Source organism: Hakea prostrata, chromosome 2 (genome assembly GCF_041222555.1).
Source record: "Hakea prostrata isolate BN-2017 chromosome 2, UWA_Hpros_2, whole genome shotgun sequence".
NCBI lineage: Eukaryota > Viridiplantae > Streptophyta > Magnoliopsida > Proteales > Proteaceae > Hakea > Hakea prostrata.
This window is the reverse complement of record NC_142601.1, coordinates 40,989,169-41,004,586: the sequence shown is the minus strand read 5'-3', so window position 1 is coordinate 41,004,586 and position 15,418 is coordinate 40,989,169. Positions and strand designations below refer to the sequence as shown.

At 40.4% G+C, this 15,418-nt stretch overlaps 1 protein-coding gene across 1 annotated transcript; it reads right to left on the bottom strand.

Annotated features, from left to right (window-relative positions):
- Positions 1-7,031: 7,031 nt before the first annotated feature.
- On the bottom strand, positions 7,032-10,216 carry LOC149024371 (putative polyamine oxidase 5). Its single transcript, XM_089143462.1, is given in 5 exon segments — positions 7,032-7,806; positions 7,808-7,830; positions 8,706-8,955; positions 9,796-9,963; positions 10,167-10,216. Coding segments are annotated over 5 exon segments (1,266 nt in total).
- Positions 10,217-15,418: the final 5,202 nt, after the last annotated feature.

Sequence of the window (15,418 nt, the reverse complement as noted above, 5' to 3'; positions counted from 1 at the left end):
ATATTTTTTCTTTTGAGGATATTCAAAATATCAGCTCGAGGAGCATTCAATGGAGTGTACTCACTTCTACCGGGGGACCTTTGGCGCCAAGGCTGAGATTTTCCAACCCGATCACGAACATTTTTCTTTGGCTTCTGCTTCTGCTCAGGAGCCTTTTGTTCCTTATTGGAGACTTTATTATCCCCTTGGCGCGCATCTAGAATCTCCATGACTTCAGCCGCTTCTCGGCATCTCTCGTACCAACTCAAGCATAAGTCGCAGGCATATCCTGTAGTAATAACTCCAGGGAGTTTCCGATTAGTGAGTCCCGTGAATAGAGCGATTCCGGCTACTTGTTCATCCAAATTTTCTATCTCCATCGTCACTTTGTTGAATCTTTTCAGAAACTCTCTGATTGATTCGTTCTTTCCTTGTTTGACAGTAAACAAGGTTTCTTCCGTTTTCTTGACCTGTATTCCACTTTGGAATCGCCCTATGAATTGGCGCGCCAATTCGTCAAAGTTTACGATCCTTCCAGAGGGGAGGTTCGAAAACCACTTTTGTCTTGCTCGATTAGAGATGAACCAAAAACCCCGCATAAAATTTCATCGAATTACCTGAAAGTGCCATGGTCTGTTGGTAATAGCCGATGTGAGCTGTTGGATCTCCGGAGCCATCGAATGTTGAGAAGGTAGGCAAACGAAAATTATGGGGAAACCGTTATCCCGCAATTGGCTCTGCAAAGGGAGTCTTCTGAATGACTGAGTAAATATCCTCAGTTATTCTTCCCTTAGCCAACTGCCCTAATTTCTCATTGATGTTGGCCAATTCTTGACCAATCTGGGTCGGGTGATCTTCAGCAATATGATCACGACCTCGATTAACACGATCATCCCGTGCTACTCGATCATCATGAACAGCCCGTCCTTCCCGAGCATTTCTTTCGTCGCGAACTGCTCGATCATCACGAACGGTTCTTCTGACAGTAGGTGAGTGAGTTCTTACCCCTGTATCCAACCTTGTGTTTGAATCAGTTGTACTCTCTTGCAGTCTGTCGAACCGATCGTCTCGCCTCGGTTGATCATCGATCCTCCTAAGTCCTCGATCTCCTTCACGGAAATTCTGATTGATATTCCGGTCTTCAGCCAGTCTCTGGTCACGTGGAAATGCACGTCTCCCTGAATCGCGCTGATCAGGCTCTTGTGGTAAAACCACTCGTCTGGTGAGCATGCGGAGTGCTTGGCTCACCTTCAAGAGTTGAATCTTTACCTGATCCAATTGATCTTGGATTGTATCAGGAGGAGGATTACGTCCTCCCTGGCCACCATCTACCTCGATAGGATTTTGGCTTTCCTGGGAATATCCTGGATTATTCACTCCCGGGGATCGAACACCGGAATTGCATTGTGCGGCGGCTGCTGCTGGCTGCTGATCTAGTCACCATGGCTTTTCAAGTTGTTTCCCACAGACGGGCGCCAATTGATGCGTCCAAAATCTGCTCAGCCCTTAGATCTCCACGTGATGTCCTGCAAAACGAAAGCGTCAGATGTGGCCCGACCGCTGGGGTCGGGAGTCCACCTCCGAAGGCTAAGTCAGTTGATGAACTTAATCACAAACGCCTTTGCTAGAAGCGCAGAGCTAAGGAATGAAGAAGCGGGAAAGGTGATCTAGATAGCGAGATCGGCGATAGTTTAGGTCTATCGGTATGTATCCGAACCTGAGTCTCAGATAGTATTCTTTTTTGATCCCCTCACCTGGTATGGTAGTGAGGTTTATATAGAGTGTACCTTCGAATCTCCTTCGTTGGATGCACTTGAGCCTTCTTCGGGTAGTCGTTGGATCTTATCAGTTAGATCCGTTGAGCAATAGACTTCTACTAGTTTGGGCTAGTAGAGGACTCCTGAGATAACCTTTAGGTTATGCGATGATTATCCCTTCGATAATGATTATCCGCAGCCGTCAATTCGAGTCTGCCATCATTAGGGTGATTACCCTAATCCATAAGTAGGATTAGGGCACGCTTGCAGCCGAATAAGCTTTCTTCTTCAGCAAGCCATCTTCCGGATCCGGTTCGCTCGGGAGCGAGTCGGATCTCTCCGTCTCGACCGGGGTCGAGGGTCGGACCAGGTATGAACCCGGTCTGATCATAATCTCTCCATATCACCAACAAAAATACAAACTTGAGAAATTAAGGGACAGAGAAACCTGGCAACCAGAGACAGCAAGAGATAGCGTGACCAGAGGCAGAGAGCGAGACCAACAACGATAGCATGAACCAGAGGGAGAGAGCGAGAGAGCTGGCAATAGCGTAGAGAGCGAGCGAGATCGTGAGGAGGGAGCAGACAGCTAGCGTGAGCAAGAGGGAAAATGAAGCAAGAGAATGGAAATAACGGCGCGGATTTAGGCATTTTTCTAAAACCGTCGCCGAAAATAACTTTTTCCCTACATGTCTATGATTTTTGGCAGTTTTGGCGACAGTTTATAAAAAATGAAACCGTTGTCGAAAACAATGATTTCTTACGTTTTTAAAAGAGTGTCGCCCTGTTATGGAAACATATTTGGATTTAGTCATTTAGCATTTTCCGCAACGATTTATAACAAATCGTCGCGGAAAACAATGATTTTCCTACATTTTTAAATAAGTGTCGCCCTATTCTAATATTTGGCGACAGTTTATAAAAGACCATTGAGAAAAATATTTGGATATACGCATTTAGCATTTTTTTCGTCGAAAACAGTGATTTCCCTACGTTTTTTTAAAGAAGTGTCCCTATCCTAATATTTGGCTACAGTTTGGGTAAACCATCGGGAAAAATGCACATTTGTGACGGTTTACTATAACCCGTCGGGGAAATTTCTATTTGGCAATGCTTGCAAAAAGAAGCATCGCCAAAAATGTGTTTTTTTGTAGTGTGATTTTATCAGTGGAAAAAAACATTATATAGTAGATAGGGGTAGGGAAAAAATAATATTTAAGGTGTCATTAGATAATTAAAAAAAAAAAAACCTTTGTTTAAGATTGATTCAAGCATCAACACAAGGCAAAAGTCAATTTTCAAGACGTTTCCCTTCTTACCCTACATATATATATATATATATATATATATATATATATATATATATATATATATATATATATATATATATATATATATATATATATATATATATATATATATATATCGTGGAATGTGAACCACAGTCCTAAGGGTTGATGACCATCTCTAGTAGCTGAACCATATGGAAAGGTTCTGCTGCCTCAGCCTTTGGTAGTAACGAGTGGTGGGCAGTTGTGATGTGATGTCCCCATCAACTGTAGGTCAAGAAGTAGAAATCTACCTTTGCTAATTTTCTACCACCCATTTTGAGCATTTCATCATTTCCTCTAATAAATCTGATTCCAGAGTTTTGTTATGAACCTCCATATTTTACATGAAAATTTACGCTTTCACAAGTTAAGACTAACTCTCTTGTGAAGGCTACTATCCTCTTCCAAATTCTTGAAACTTTCCTTGTTCTTGGATTACATTGCTTCACTATCTTGGATTATGAATTATTATTCCTTTGATGTTGCCAAGAATATTTTATTACTGATCTAGATGCATGGGGTAGAAAACTTGAAGAAATTTCAACCTACGATTACACAAATAAACATAAGTGCGCAGCCGTTTACTCAACTCTACACATTCAAGAACAATTGGAACCATGGAAGACTTTTTTCTATATTGTCTTCAAGTTATATTCTAATGAAGTCCAAGGGTTTCTGTTTTTATTAACATATCTTGGTAACCAATAATAATCAGACTAAACCAAACAAATTCAAAGGAACACATTGAAGCTTTTCAACCTCACAACAGCAAAAAGGGGGGGGGGGGGGGGAAGGAAATGAGGGGGGTATCACGACTGCACTGCTGATCTAAAGCCATCGAGGAGATGGTGTTGCAACCTGTCATGGATGTCATGGTTGACGCATTTGCCTGGTGAGATTTGGAGAAACGGGTGAAACTTAGGGGTTGTCGTGGTTGCCGTCGTCAGCTATGCAAAGAAAGAGAAGAGAGTGAAACACGGGAGAGGGGAGAAATAATTTGGACAGGTATCGTTTATCATAAGGAAATGGATTTTGAAGAAATTGGCCTAATAAAATCGGATTTTTATTTAGTACTGGAGGTGTAGCCAGTGGTATCATGCCACGTTTATATTTATTAAAATCAAACGTCAATGAAAGAAAAGATAAGGGTTTAAGTGTAAATATAAGTTTTTTATTTGACCAAACTTTACTTAATTTCTCTAGATTTATTTTAAGAAAAAGAAAAAAAAAAACCCTAAGTTTTGCTAAACTCGATTTAGGTTTCTATCAACTTTATAGGACTTGTGTGGACGTTTTCTTTTCTTTTTTCTTTTAAATTCATTTTTTTTCATTGGCTAGTAGAAACTATTTATAGCAGATAAATAAGATTGTAGAATGCTTTAGGCTCTTTTTGGTATCAAATCTCATTCTCTATTATGCATAATTAAAAGAAATGAGTACAAGAATTCATTCTTATTAAAAAATAAAAAATGGTTTGGCAACTTTTGTCGAGAATAGATTATGGAAAAAAATAAGTTTGGGATGTCAAAATGAAATTTTTTTAGAAAGTAATAATGAAAATAGATACTAAAAAAACCCTATTAATCAAAATATTAACGAATTCATTAATTATAAGAAAAATTCATCAGACAAAAGGCCTTGTAGCTGGAGCAACCTTAATTCATCTAGAAAATTAGATCCAAGCCAAAATTGGAGATTCACAATCTTGAATTGTCGATTTCTTAGACGTTTTTGCCGGAATGAGAATCGGAGTCATTTACGCCGCAATGTTGACCACAGATGCAGGTGATGGGCGTCCGCTGTTTATCGCTCTTTGCCAACTCTAGAAGGTATCTCGTGCCATGTCAATCACTCCAAGATTGTTCAAACATTTGCACCTAACCTCCATTGATGGCAAATGTGTATGGCTGTTGATGAATGTATCATTATGAACAAATGTGTCTCTAGAGTTCAAAATTGAAGCTCGGTGTCTCCAAAGCTTTGGCACGAGAGAAGAGGAAAGGTCAAGATCTAAATTGATTCAAAGCTGCAATCCCTATTGAACCCTTCATTACAAGGCATCTTTGAGTGAACTATACCCCTACCACTAGTCAACCAAAACACTAGATAACCATGAAGAATAAAAAATGTATCAAATAAGGAGAACTCTAATTGGTATTTGGACAAAATTCACATCTGTACATAATTAGTTTTAATTGTGCCTTTATTTCCTCCAAAATCTTGATAAGTGAAAGTTTCCTACAATCATGAACCACCACATATTTAGTTACTCAAAACGCCAATCTTCACCAGAATAGCCATTTTCAGATAATGAATTTGTAACCAAGAAATTATTACCTCTAACATGTATGTAACAATCGTCTAATCAGCTAGGGTTTCTAGTTAAAAGCTTCTTTGAGAGGAAACAATAACTCAAATTTAGAGAAGGATCTAATGGTCAGATTCCTTACCAAAATTCATGTGAACCCTTAACAAGTTCCACATCTAACTATAGTAGACAAACACTTATCAGAAGAACACTTACATGGTTAATGAAGAACAAGATGAGGGAGTAGAATTAGATTAAAGATGAAAGACACAGGATTCATGCCACATAGTGGTTGGATGGATCAAAGACTAACAAGACCACTTACATGATTTATGGCATCAAAGAGCATACTAATACCAGACAAAGGATTCAAAGACAAGCAAGGAAGCCTTAAAAGGAAATGCAGAAGATAGATAAATAAGTTGAGGAATACGCAGACCTGTCAAATTAACTACTAAGAACTGCACTCCAACAACGATAAAGTTGGGGAAATCTGTCCACACATACAATATTCAGACTATATGTGTTTCCCATATTCAACTCCATTCAGCCTTGTCCCAACTAAATAGGGTCAGCTATATCACAATAAAACAGAACAAACAGAAACAGAAATTTTGAAATTATTGTTCAGTTGATTTATTCATTTACTTTCTGGCAGAATACAATTGATTCTTCTAATGCTGCTACTTAGCATCTAACCCAAATCGTTAAAAACCAAACAAGAGCCAGCTAGCCGAAATGGTTATACTGGAAGAGCCCCTCTTAATTTTTGGTTTTCCTTGTTTCCTTAAGTTGGAGATAATGAGAACCAAACCACTTCATAATTTCATGTCTGATCTGGTTTTAGAACTTTGTCTAAAACCTAAAACCTGAATCAAAATAGATAACCAGAGTATCTTGTTTGATCAACCCAGAGTCAAACAGAGCTCACTGGAAAGCACATAAGGGCAGCTTTAAGTAACCATTATTATTGTTTTTCTTCTAGGGGGTTTGGGAGAAAGGTGGGGGATGGGTTAAAGATAAATACTTTCAGACTTACAGAATTGCTGCTTGACCTGTGGACTGCAAATCAAAAAATTTCAAGGAATCCATCATCCAATTGTCCCATTCAGCACCCCCTCCCATACTGTTTCTGCAACAAAATGCAAAAAGCATTGGAATAACTATTTATGTCCCAATGAACAATGATTTACCATCCAAAAGTCAAAGGCTAGGTGAATGCTCAAGTATCACAGTCAAAACTACAGCAACTGGGTATGACCTAAATGTAACATAGAAAGGAAAGAAAACCAAAATGCATAAGCAAACTGAATCTAATTTCAGGAGGGATTGTGATTAAAAGGCTTCCAGCAGTATTTGAAATGAATGTAAGTGCAGAAAATATTTCCAACTCAATAATAAACCATGCTTTGTGATTTTGGAAAGCAGTCTCAAAACTAAACAGGGTACAAACTCCACAGGCATACCAGGTTTAAACTGAAAGTTCAACATTTTGACCATAACTTTTGTCATTTTGATTCACTGTGGCAATTTTTTTGCTTCGTTGAGAACTCCAAATTACAACAGAACCATAATTTTTTGATAAAACAAACATAAACAAAAAGTTTGAAATTATCTGCCACATTAGTTATTACCTTACTGGAAACTCATATAAACTCAAATAAACTCAAATACTAGGATAATTCGAGAAGTATTAATCTCCTTGTCATGATTACCATTGTTGTTTTGAGGCTCAGAATCTGACAAGAAACCAGAGACTCCAGTTAGAATTTCTTCATCTTTGAGTGACTCAAGTTCTAAAGCTTCTTTCCCTGCAAACCAAGAGAGGACTGCATTAGCATTCCTGTAGATTGGACAGAGTGAAGTTGTCTTCCTCATCCACAACCACAAGGGAATCTTTTGGTTTCTGGTTTCTGAATCAGGCTGGTGGAACGCCATTTGCAGGAAGGGAAATGTTTCAAGATTCTCGCTTCCTTGACTAAATTGCATAAACAACTTGTTAACAACACAAAACCCAAGCCTGAAAATCGCATCCCTTTTGAAAGACGGAAGTGGAGGACTGGACACACCTGATTTTTCTCGAATTCCAGCTTTGAGAACCCCTAATGACACTGTCACTATTACATGATCGGCAACCATTTCTGAACCATCATCAAAACAAAGCTTCACAAGCTTGTTGCTACTGCTGCTACAAACCCCATTTGTCTCCATCTCCAACGACCTTACGACACTTCCATGCTGCCACTCGATCCTCTTCACCTTCTTACCTAGTTGGATCAAACCCTTGGGAAGTACAGACGCTAGTGAATCCACAATGCTCAAATAGCCCTTGGCAATGGTGATTTCTTCTCCTAGGAACAAACGATATTCACTCTCGGCATTAAAATCCAAAGTTGAGACGTCAGTGTAAGTCCTCTCCGTGTTCTTGTGCAAAGATCGCTTCTTGGAGCTACTTCTGTTAGCCAAAATTGATAATATAATGAGGGGAACAAAGAATTAAGAGAAGATCCGGAAAGACAGAACTTGAACCGAAAAAGAAGAGTAAAGGAAAACCGTCGAGGCGCGTCAGACGCTTTCCTTAAAACAGATTCGTCCCCTTCACAGTGTGCTTGAGGATTCAACGGACTTCTGTCTCCCAAGATACAACGACGAACAACGATGTACTTAGCACAAAGTATATCGCAACGACGAATTTGACAAGTGCCTTCCTTCTATCACCACACGATTCAAACACGAAACCAAACTCAAAGCCAAACTCAAATCATTGACAACACTCACAAATCTAAGAAGACCCTTAAAACACACTTAGCATTCTTCTTAAATCATAAAAGAAAACACAACACAACAACAACCATCTTCACCAAGGAGAGATCCCTATTTATAGATGAGATCAATGTCTCTTTAACTAGCTTGAAAGATGAAAAGCCAGTCACTTATTACCAAACTTAATGAATAAGTTATGGGAAATGAAAAGCTTTAGACTTTAATAACAAGCTAGGAAGTGAGAAGTTTTCTTGGGAAATCAAGAGTCCCAAAACCCTCCATTAATCACAATAGGGAAATGAGAAGTTTGTTGTTAGGAAATAAAAGGTCTCATAACCTCCATTCATGAATTCTCCTTGGGAGATGAAACACCCACTAGTCCATAGGTATTCCCATAACCCTTCATTCATGACCCCTCTTAGTGCAATGAATCACCAAATAGTCCATTAGTATTCCATGCACTTATTTCCACAAATTCATTTATTTCCACAAACTCTCCATATGAATGATTTTCATTCATATTCACTCGTGCTCAAAGAGCATATTCCAACAACTTCAAGCTCCAACCACCATCCATGTGATTTCATCTCTCTGTGAAGAAACCCAGTAAGCTTCAAGGGCTCGTCGGAGGAAAGAACCAACGCCGAGATCCTTCTCACCAACGCACATTTCAAGAGCTTGAGTTGAAATTGCACGATAATCCACATCAAAACCACCATTGCAGCTATTCTCTGTGGATTGAGATTTGTAGAAGAGAGAAAGATAGAAAGAATTAGGAATCAGTTGCCAATGGAGGAGTAGTAGGATGGTTAGCAACCTGATTTTCAGTGGAGAGGTTGTGGGTTCAACTCCTACCGGCCGGCATATGTAATATCCCTTTCCCTTATATAGAAAAAGCACCTTTATACCAAAAAAAGAATTAGGAATCGATTGCCACTCCGAGATTTTGCTTGGGAGCATATGTAATATCCTTATCCCCTATATATAAAAAGCGCCTTTGTACCAAAAAAAAGAATTAGGAATCGGTTGCCACTTCGGGATTTTGCTTGGCAGCAAGCACTACTCCAATCAGTAACAGTCAAATTTCATTTTTGAGCTTACATTAAATCTCTACCCTTTGATTATCAGCATGTGCAACAAAAGTTATTTTAAGTTAACTTTAACTCGAACCGTGGAGTCAGTTCGTTTTGAGCCAAACGAACCATATGGTAAACCTCCTCTTTTCGTTTTCATCTCTTTATGGGCAATAAGACTAAACAAACCTCTGCATTTCCCTTCTCCAAAACGACTGAGAGTTGTGATGAATAGAGAACCAAGGCGAGAGGGACTAAGTACTGCATTGTGTAAAAGAGCTTCAAAATAGAGACTGTCTTTGTTTTCCCACGAATATAGCTCTTCCTTTTTTCACACTAGTTGTAGATGCTTGCTCTTCAAAATAAAAGCTTTTTTTGCTTTCCCTAACCAGGGGAATGAGATCACCTTCATTCTCTGATTCGTAGATGTTCTTGTGCAGATTTTCATTAGATCTCTAAGGGCTATCCTTAAGGCTAACCCATTTTTGGCAAAGCTAGACTTCCCACTGAACCCAGTTGGCTATCCTTAGGTATCTCCTTCTCAGTAATTCCCTCATCATAACTCTTGTAAAAAAATTGTCTACCCTGGAATTCCACCCTCTTCAATTCTGATTTCATCCTCAATTTCACTCCTAATCTCATCATCACTTGTCTCATAAGGAGATATCTTTGGTTTATGGTTTAGAGACATTTTGTTCTCCTCAAAAGTATCTCCATCTGAATCAGAACTTGAAGCAGATCTTACAACAAGCCTGTGAAGGGTAATTCAAATCGGAAATTGAATTATTAAACCCTCCCGAGAAAAACAAATGCAGACTTGTTTATGTATCGAATTTGGGTTTCTATGAAATGGAATTCCATTCTCTTATATTGGAAGTTCTGAAGCTATTTTCCTTGCAATAGAAAGACAAATGGCTTACTATTGAATTTGATTGATAGAGATGGAAAGTGTGACCGCGACCAACGGATTGCATGTTCAAGACCCTTCTCCAACACTCTTTTCATAGTTATGTCATAATTGTTGGCTCCGGCCCATTGCCCATTAAAGCCATGTGGGGCCCAGCTTTAATTGAAGCAATAGGGTTTCATGCCACCTCACTCTCCTATATATATGGTTGCCGCATAAGAAAGAATTACAACAACAACAACAACAACCAAAAAAAAAAAAAAAGAGGGAAAAATAGGAGAGAGAAAATAAGTTGTAAAATTGAGGAGAGAGAGTCGGAGCGAGAGAAGAAAAGGAAGAAGGGATTTTCTAGTTTCTTCGGTGAATCTGACGGTGATACATTTGCCGGAATGAAGTGAGATTTGAAGGGAATGGTCGTGGCACCTAGCTCTTCATATCCAACGGTCAGAATATCATTCTACCATAGTTCTCAGGAAACCTCCCTGGTGACTTTTCTCCATTCTATCTGATTTCCATTTATTTGATGATGTGCTTGTGATTTTGAGTTCCTCTAGTGTTATCTAGAGATGGGATATTGATTCTGTACCTATTGTTATTATCATTTGGTGATAGTGGAAGTTTTGGGTGGACTCCGATAATGGTCCCGTGGTTTTTCCCTTGCGGGTTTTTCCACGTTTAAAATTCTTGTGTGTCTATTGTGGCTTGTGTGTTGAATGCTTGATCCATTACAGCAGTGTTTGTTTCTTTAATTTACACTAGCATATTGTTTAGCCCCATCAAAGTGGTATCAGAGCTTGGTTGATAGTTGTGTAAATTAAAATGGAAAGTACCTCAAGTACTATGATTAAGCTTAATGAATCAAATTGGTTGATTTGGAAGCCTATGATGGAAGATCTATTATTTTATAGAGATTTATATAAACCTGCTGAAGGTGATATTAATCGACCATCAGAGATGACTGAAGCTGAGTGGACCAAATTAAATAGGAAAACTATTGGCACGATCCGACAGTGGTTGGACATTAGTGTTTTCCATCATGTTGCAAATGAGACATCAGTGAAAAAACTTTGGAAAAAATTAGCGAGTCCCTATGAAAGGAAAACAGCTGGGAATAAAGATTTTCATATGAGAAAGCTTGTTAACATGAAGTTGAAGGAAAATACTTCAGTTACTGAACACTTGAATGAATATCAAAGCATAGTGAATCAGTTGAACACAATGAGGTTGAAGCTTGAAGATGAGTTGCAAGCTTTATTATTGTAATACCCCTCGTATTTCTAACCCGAGATCCGTATTCCAGGTCCGAGAACCCGAAGGTCTAGTCGGGTGAACTTGTGGAGTATCCGGATTGAAGCCCATGATCCATATCCAGGACCCATGGATCTGGATCCTATGTCTGAAAAGCCTGCCTTGGCTGGTGTGGGAAATTCTGGAAGTCAAGTGTCGTTCAGAGATGTCCGGAATGAAGGTAAGATCTCCCCCATCTCTTATGTAGGGCTAGGTTGACCTTGGGTACCAACCCCCTAGTAAAAGCACCCTTGTATGGCAAATTACATGGGGGCGGTTACTAGTGGCGGTCGCTTAACCTAAGCGACCGGCCCAAGCGACCGCCCGGTATGTTTTCGGGGATTTTGCCCTATTTTGCCCCCAGACTTCTATAAAAGGCAAACTCCGTCTCTTTAACGATTACTTTATTCGTTATTTCTTATTTGGGAGTTAAGACGGCTGCGGGGAAGATCCGAAAGAGTCTCTGGAATACTGACAGTGGTTTGGAGGATCAGTTCTCTTCTTCTCTGGCTTTCTGGTGTGAGGTATTGAACTAACCCTTCGTTCTCTACTCTCTTATCTCCGTTAGTTTGGTTTTACCCTTTTTTTCCTCGTCACTGTGATTACCCCTTGGTTATTCTTTACCTTTTTTTTTATCTGCGTGAGATGGAATAACCATAAACAGAACCCTGCTTCTGTGAGATGGAAAATCCAATAAAGGAGAGGGTTAGGGATAATCCACTGATGATAGGGGATTGTTTTCTCTTAACCTTTTGGCTTAGGGAGTGTTTAATTCGAGACTTAGGATGAGATTACTCGAAAACCGGATTGAAATCGAGTAATTAGAAGCCTGAGTTTCGGATTGAAGCTCCTTTGTTTTGGGGCGGTCACTAGTGGCGGTCGCTTAACCTAAGCGACCGGCACAAGCGATCGGGTTGTAAATGATGACCAAATAGATTTCGGTTTTGATTCAATTTGGTTTATGTGACTTATATATTCTAATAACCCTGTGTTTAGGTGATTCTTGTTTAAAAGAAAAGTCTACTAATAATTCTTTGGATTCCATTTTACGGACGTTTAAAGTATATGCAAGTAAGGACAGTCTATCTTATCTATTTATGTATACTTCAGCATGTTGATTTAGTAATTGTTATTCTTAATCTGTACCAATATATCTTGCTGTAGTTTCATATATAATGCTGTCATAGTACTGCTGTTTACTTTGATTTCATGTGTACTTTATGGTTTGTGATTGTTATGAGATGGTGGTAGTTGGTATATGATTATGATAGTTGGGGTATTCCTTTTGGGATATCTTGGCTGATGTTATCGGGAGGTGTGGAATGGGACACAAGCCTGCTGATGCCTTCAACACTATCATGATTTATTGATGACATTGTTAGGATGAGTCTAGATTGCATGGCTAGGTACCCCACATTCTACTACCCTTTCGGTAGGGGAATTGAAACCGAGTGACCCGTGATGCACGGTGATGTGACTTGGTGGTCCACTGTTGGTCATGAAATGGTAGGGTTGCATATGTTAGGGTTGGGCTCATGGATGTCCAAGGACCGGACCGGGTGTCGGGAGGAATCATGAGAGCATCCGCCCCAATGATATGTGGATGACCATAGGGTTATGGAGTAGAGTCCAACAGAGGTAGCCGATCCGTGAGGATTCTTACTCCTAGGTTGCGAAGGATCTTGAACCGAGTTGGTCGGTGCCATAGGGGATGTATCTGGACTTCATGTAGACATGTAACCATTATGACCTTGCATTGGATTAGAAACCCGGACATGCGCCAGTACTCATTACCAATGGTCGTGGTGAGAGAGTGTGGACTTAACCCCTAACCATGGTCCCGTGAGCCGGTGTGGACTTTCCCTTTTTCCCTGGATCCCTACGAGAGGTAACCAGTCCTTGCCGGATCGAGTGATGAGACTTACCCGAGAGGAGGGCTGGTGTTTATCTTAAAGCATGTCGGCTATTAGAGACTTGCATAGTTAGAAATCATAGCATCATTCATGTTTTGCATTCATTCATATTCTTGTTGTATCATGGTATTTTTGGATGATGGATGAGATATATGATTGTTTCTTCTACTGAGTTCTTTAGAACTCATTCCTTTATTCTTTGTATGTTTTTAGCCTATACTGAGAGGAAGGAATTGTATCGAAGATGGGTTGGTTCCCTATGAAGGAACCATCCCGTTTGAAGAAGACGTGGCACCGTCGATGGGAGATGGAAATAGCATGTGCGGGAGTTCCTGCGGGTGCATGGAGTGCGCTTATCGCACCGGTTGATGGTCTGACTGGAGAAGAATTGGAGGACCCCTCACCTCATTAAACTGGAATCTAAGTTCATTAACTTAGAGAAACAAACTGGAAAGAAACTGATTTAAACACTTTTATTCCGCTGCCCTCATTTTTGACTTATTCATTATTCTTTATTTTCTTTCCTTTGTTATTGGAGCATTTTGGGCTTCTGTAATTCATTTAATTTAGTTATTGGATATTCTTGCTCATGATTATCTGTATTTGTCTTAAATATTGTTGATAGACTAAAACCTTGGATCTTGTGACGGATCGCACCCACGGGTTGTCGGGCGGGTAACCGAGACCGACGGGTGGGGTGTGACAGAGTGGTATCAGAGCCATGGTTTTAGGAAGTCAATAATAATTAATACAAGTATTAGACGAGCAATCTGAGTCATAGATCCAGAAGTGACTCAAAAGAATTAGAGTGAGTAATAGAACACCTTTTGTTAGAAACAAACTGATAAAGTAAGTGGATCCTATTTTGAATAACTTACAATAAGTCAAGTGAAATATATTCTCACACAGTAATTATCAAGAAAATGCATAAGAGACAATAATACAAGTGCAATAAACATAACTGTGTTTCATTAATAAGATAAAGCCTTACATAATTTGGAGCGTACTCTACGCTTTACAAAATGTTAGGGAATGAACATGTGCTGAATAAAAACTACAATAAACATATCTAAACCCTAAGGTCAGTACTGAATCATAGTGAATCAAAACCTAGACCTATCTCGCTGTGGTGGTGGTGGTGGAGCTAGTCTCATCGGCGGAGTATGTCAAGGCACTCGCTGCTATCCGGCCCCTCATCTCTACCTGCCCCTGCTCGAACTGGTCCATCCGAGTGAACAGACCCCTAGCCCAAGGTGGTGCGACCTCCGAAGTATCCTGAGTCCCGGATGTGCCTCCTGTCTCGAACTGGGAAGGTGGTGGCGAGTCTGCATGATCCTCATCATCAGTCTCTACATCCATGTCCTCTGCTCGGCTGGCATCTCTGGTGAGTTTGGTCCGCCCGTTAAGTGCATCTGAGCGACCAATCTGTATCCTATGGTACCGCTATGCCCAACTGGGATAGTCTCCTCTCCCTCGAAGTCGACCCCGAAGTGCTCAAAGATCCGTGTCAGAAGCCGCCCGTATCCAAGGTTTGCTCCCCTCGGATGTGTCACTCGGTAGATCATGGCATTTTGGATTATGTAAGCCAAGTCTACCTGGTAGCGAGTGTACACTGAAAAGGTCATCATAGCCTGCATGAGTGAAATCTCACTCTGATGACCTGCCTTAGGCAGCAAGTTCCGTGCTATGATCCTGGAGATGATCCCGCATGAGGGATACGGCTCGATCAACGACTCTACCCCGCTGCACTCCTGTGGGCAAATGCTCGAGTAGATGAGAGCTCTCTCCTCCCGATGAATGACATCGTCGACTCAGCCCCCGGCTCGAACCATCTCCCTGTCGCCGTGGATGTATGGCACGTCTAGGATGTGAGCCAGCTCCTCTGTGGTGAAGCGTATGTCTGTGGTCTTCACCCGGCTCTCTATCACTAGCCTAGTGTCGTGCTCTCCATCCATCTCTCTGTGGAAGGTCAGGTTGCTATAGAATAACCTGACTAGCTTGGGATAGGCGTCCTCGTTCAAAAACAAGGTACCTCTCCAACCCACAGCCTCAAATCTACTCTCGATCCGGAGCTGTGCTACCTCCGAAGTCACTCTTTGG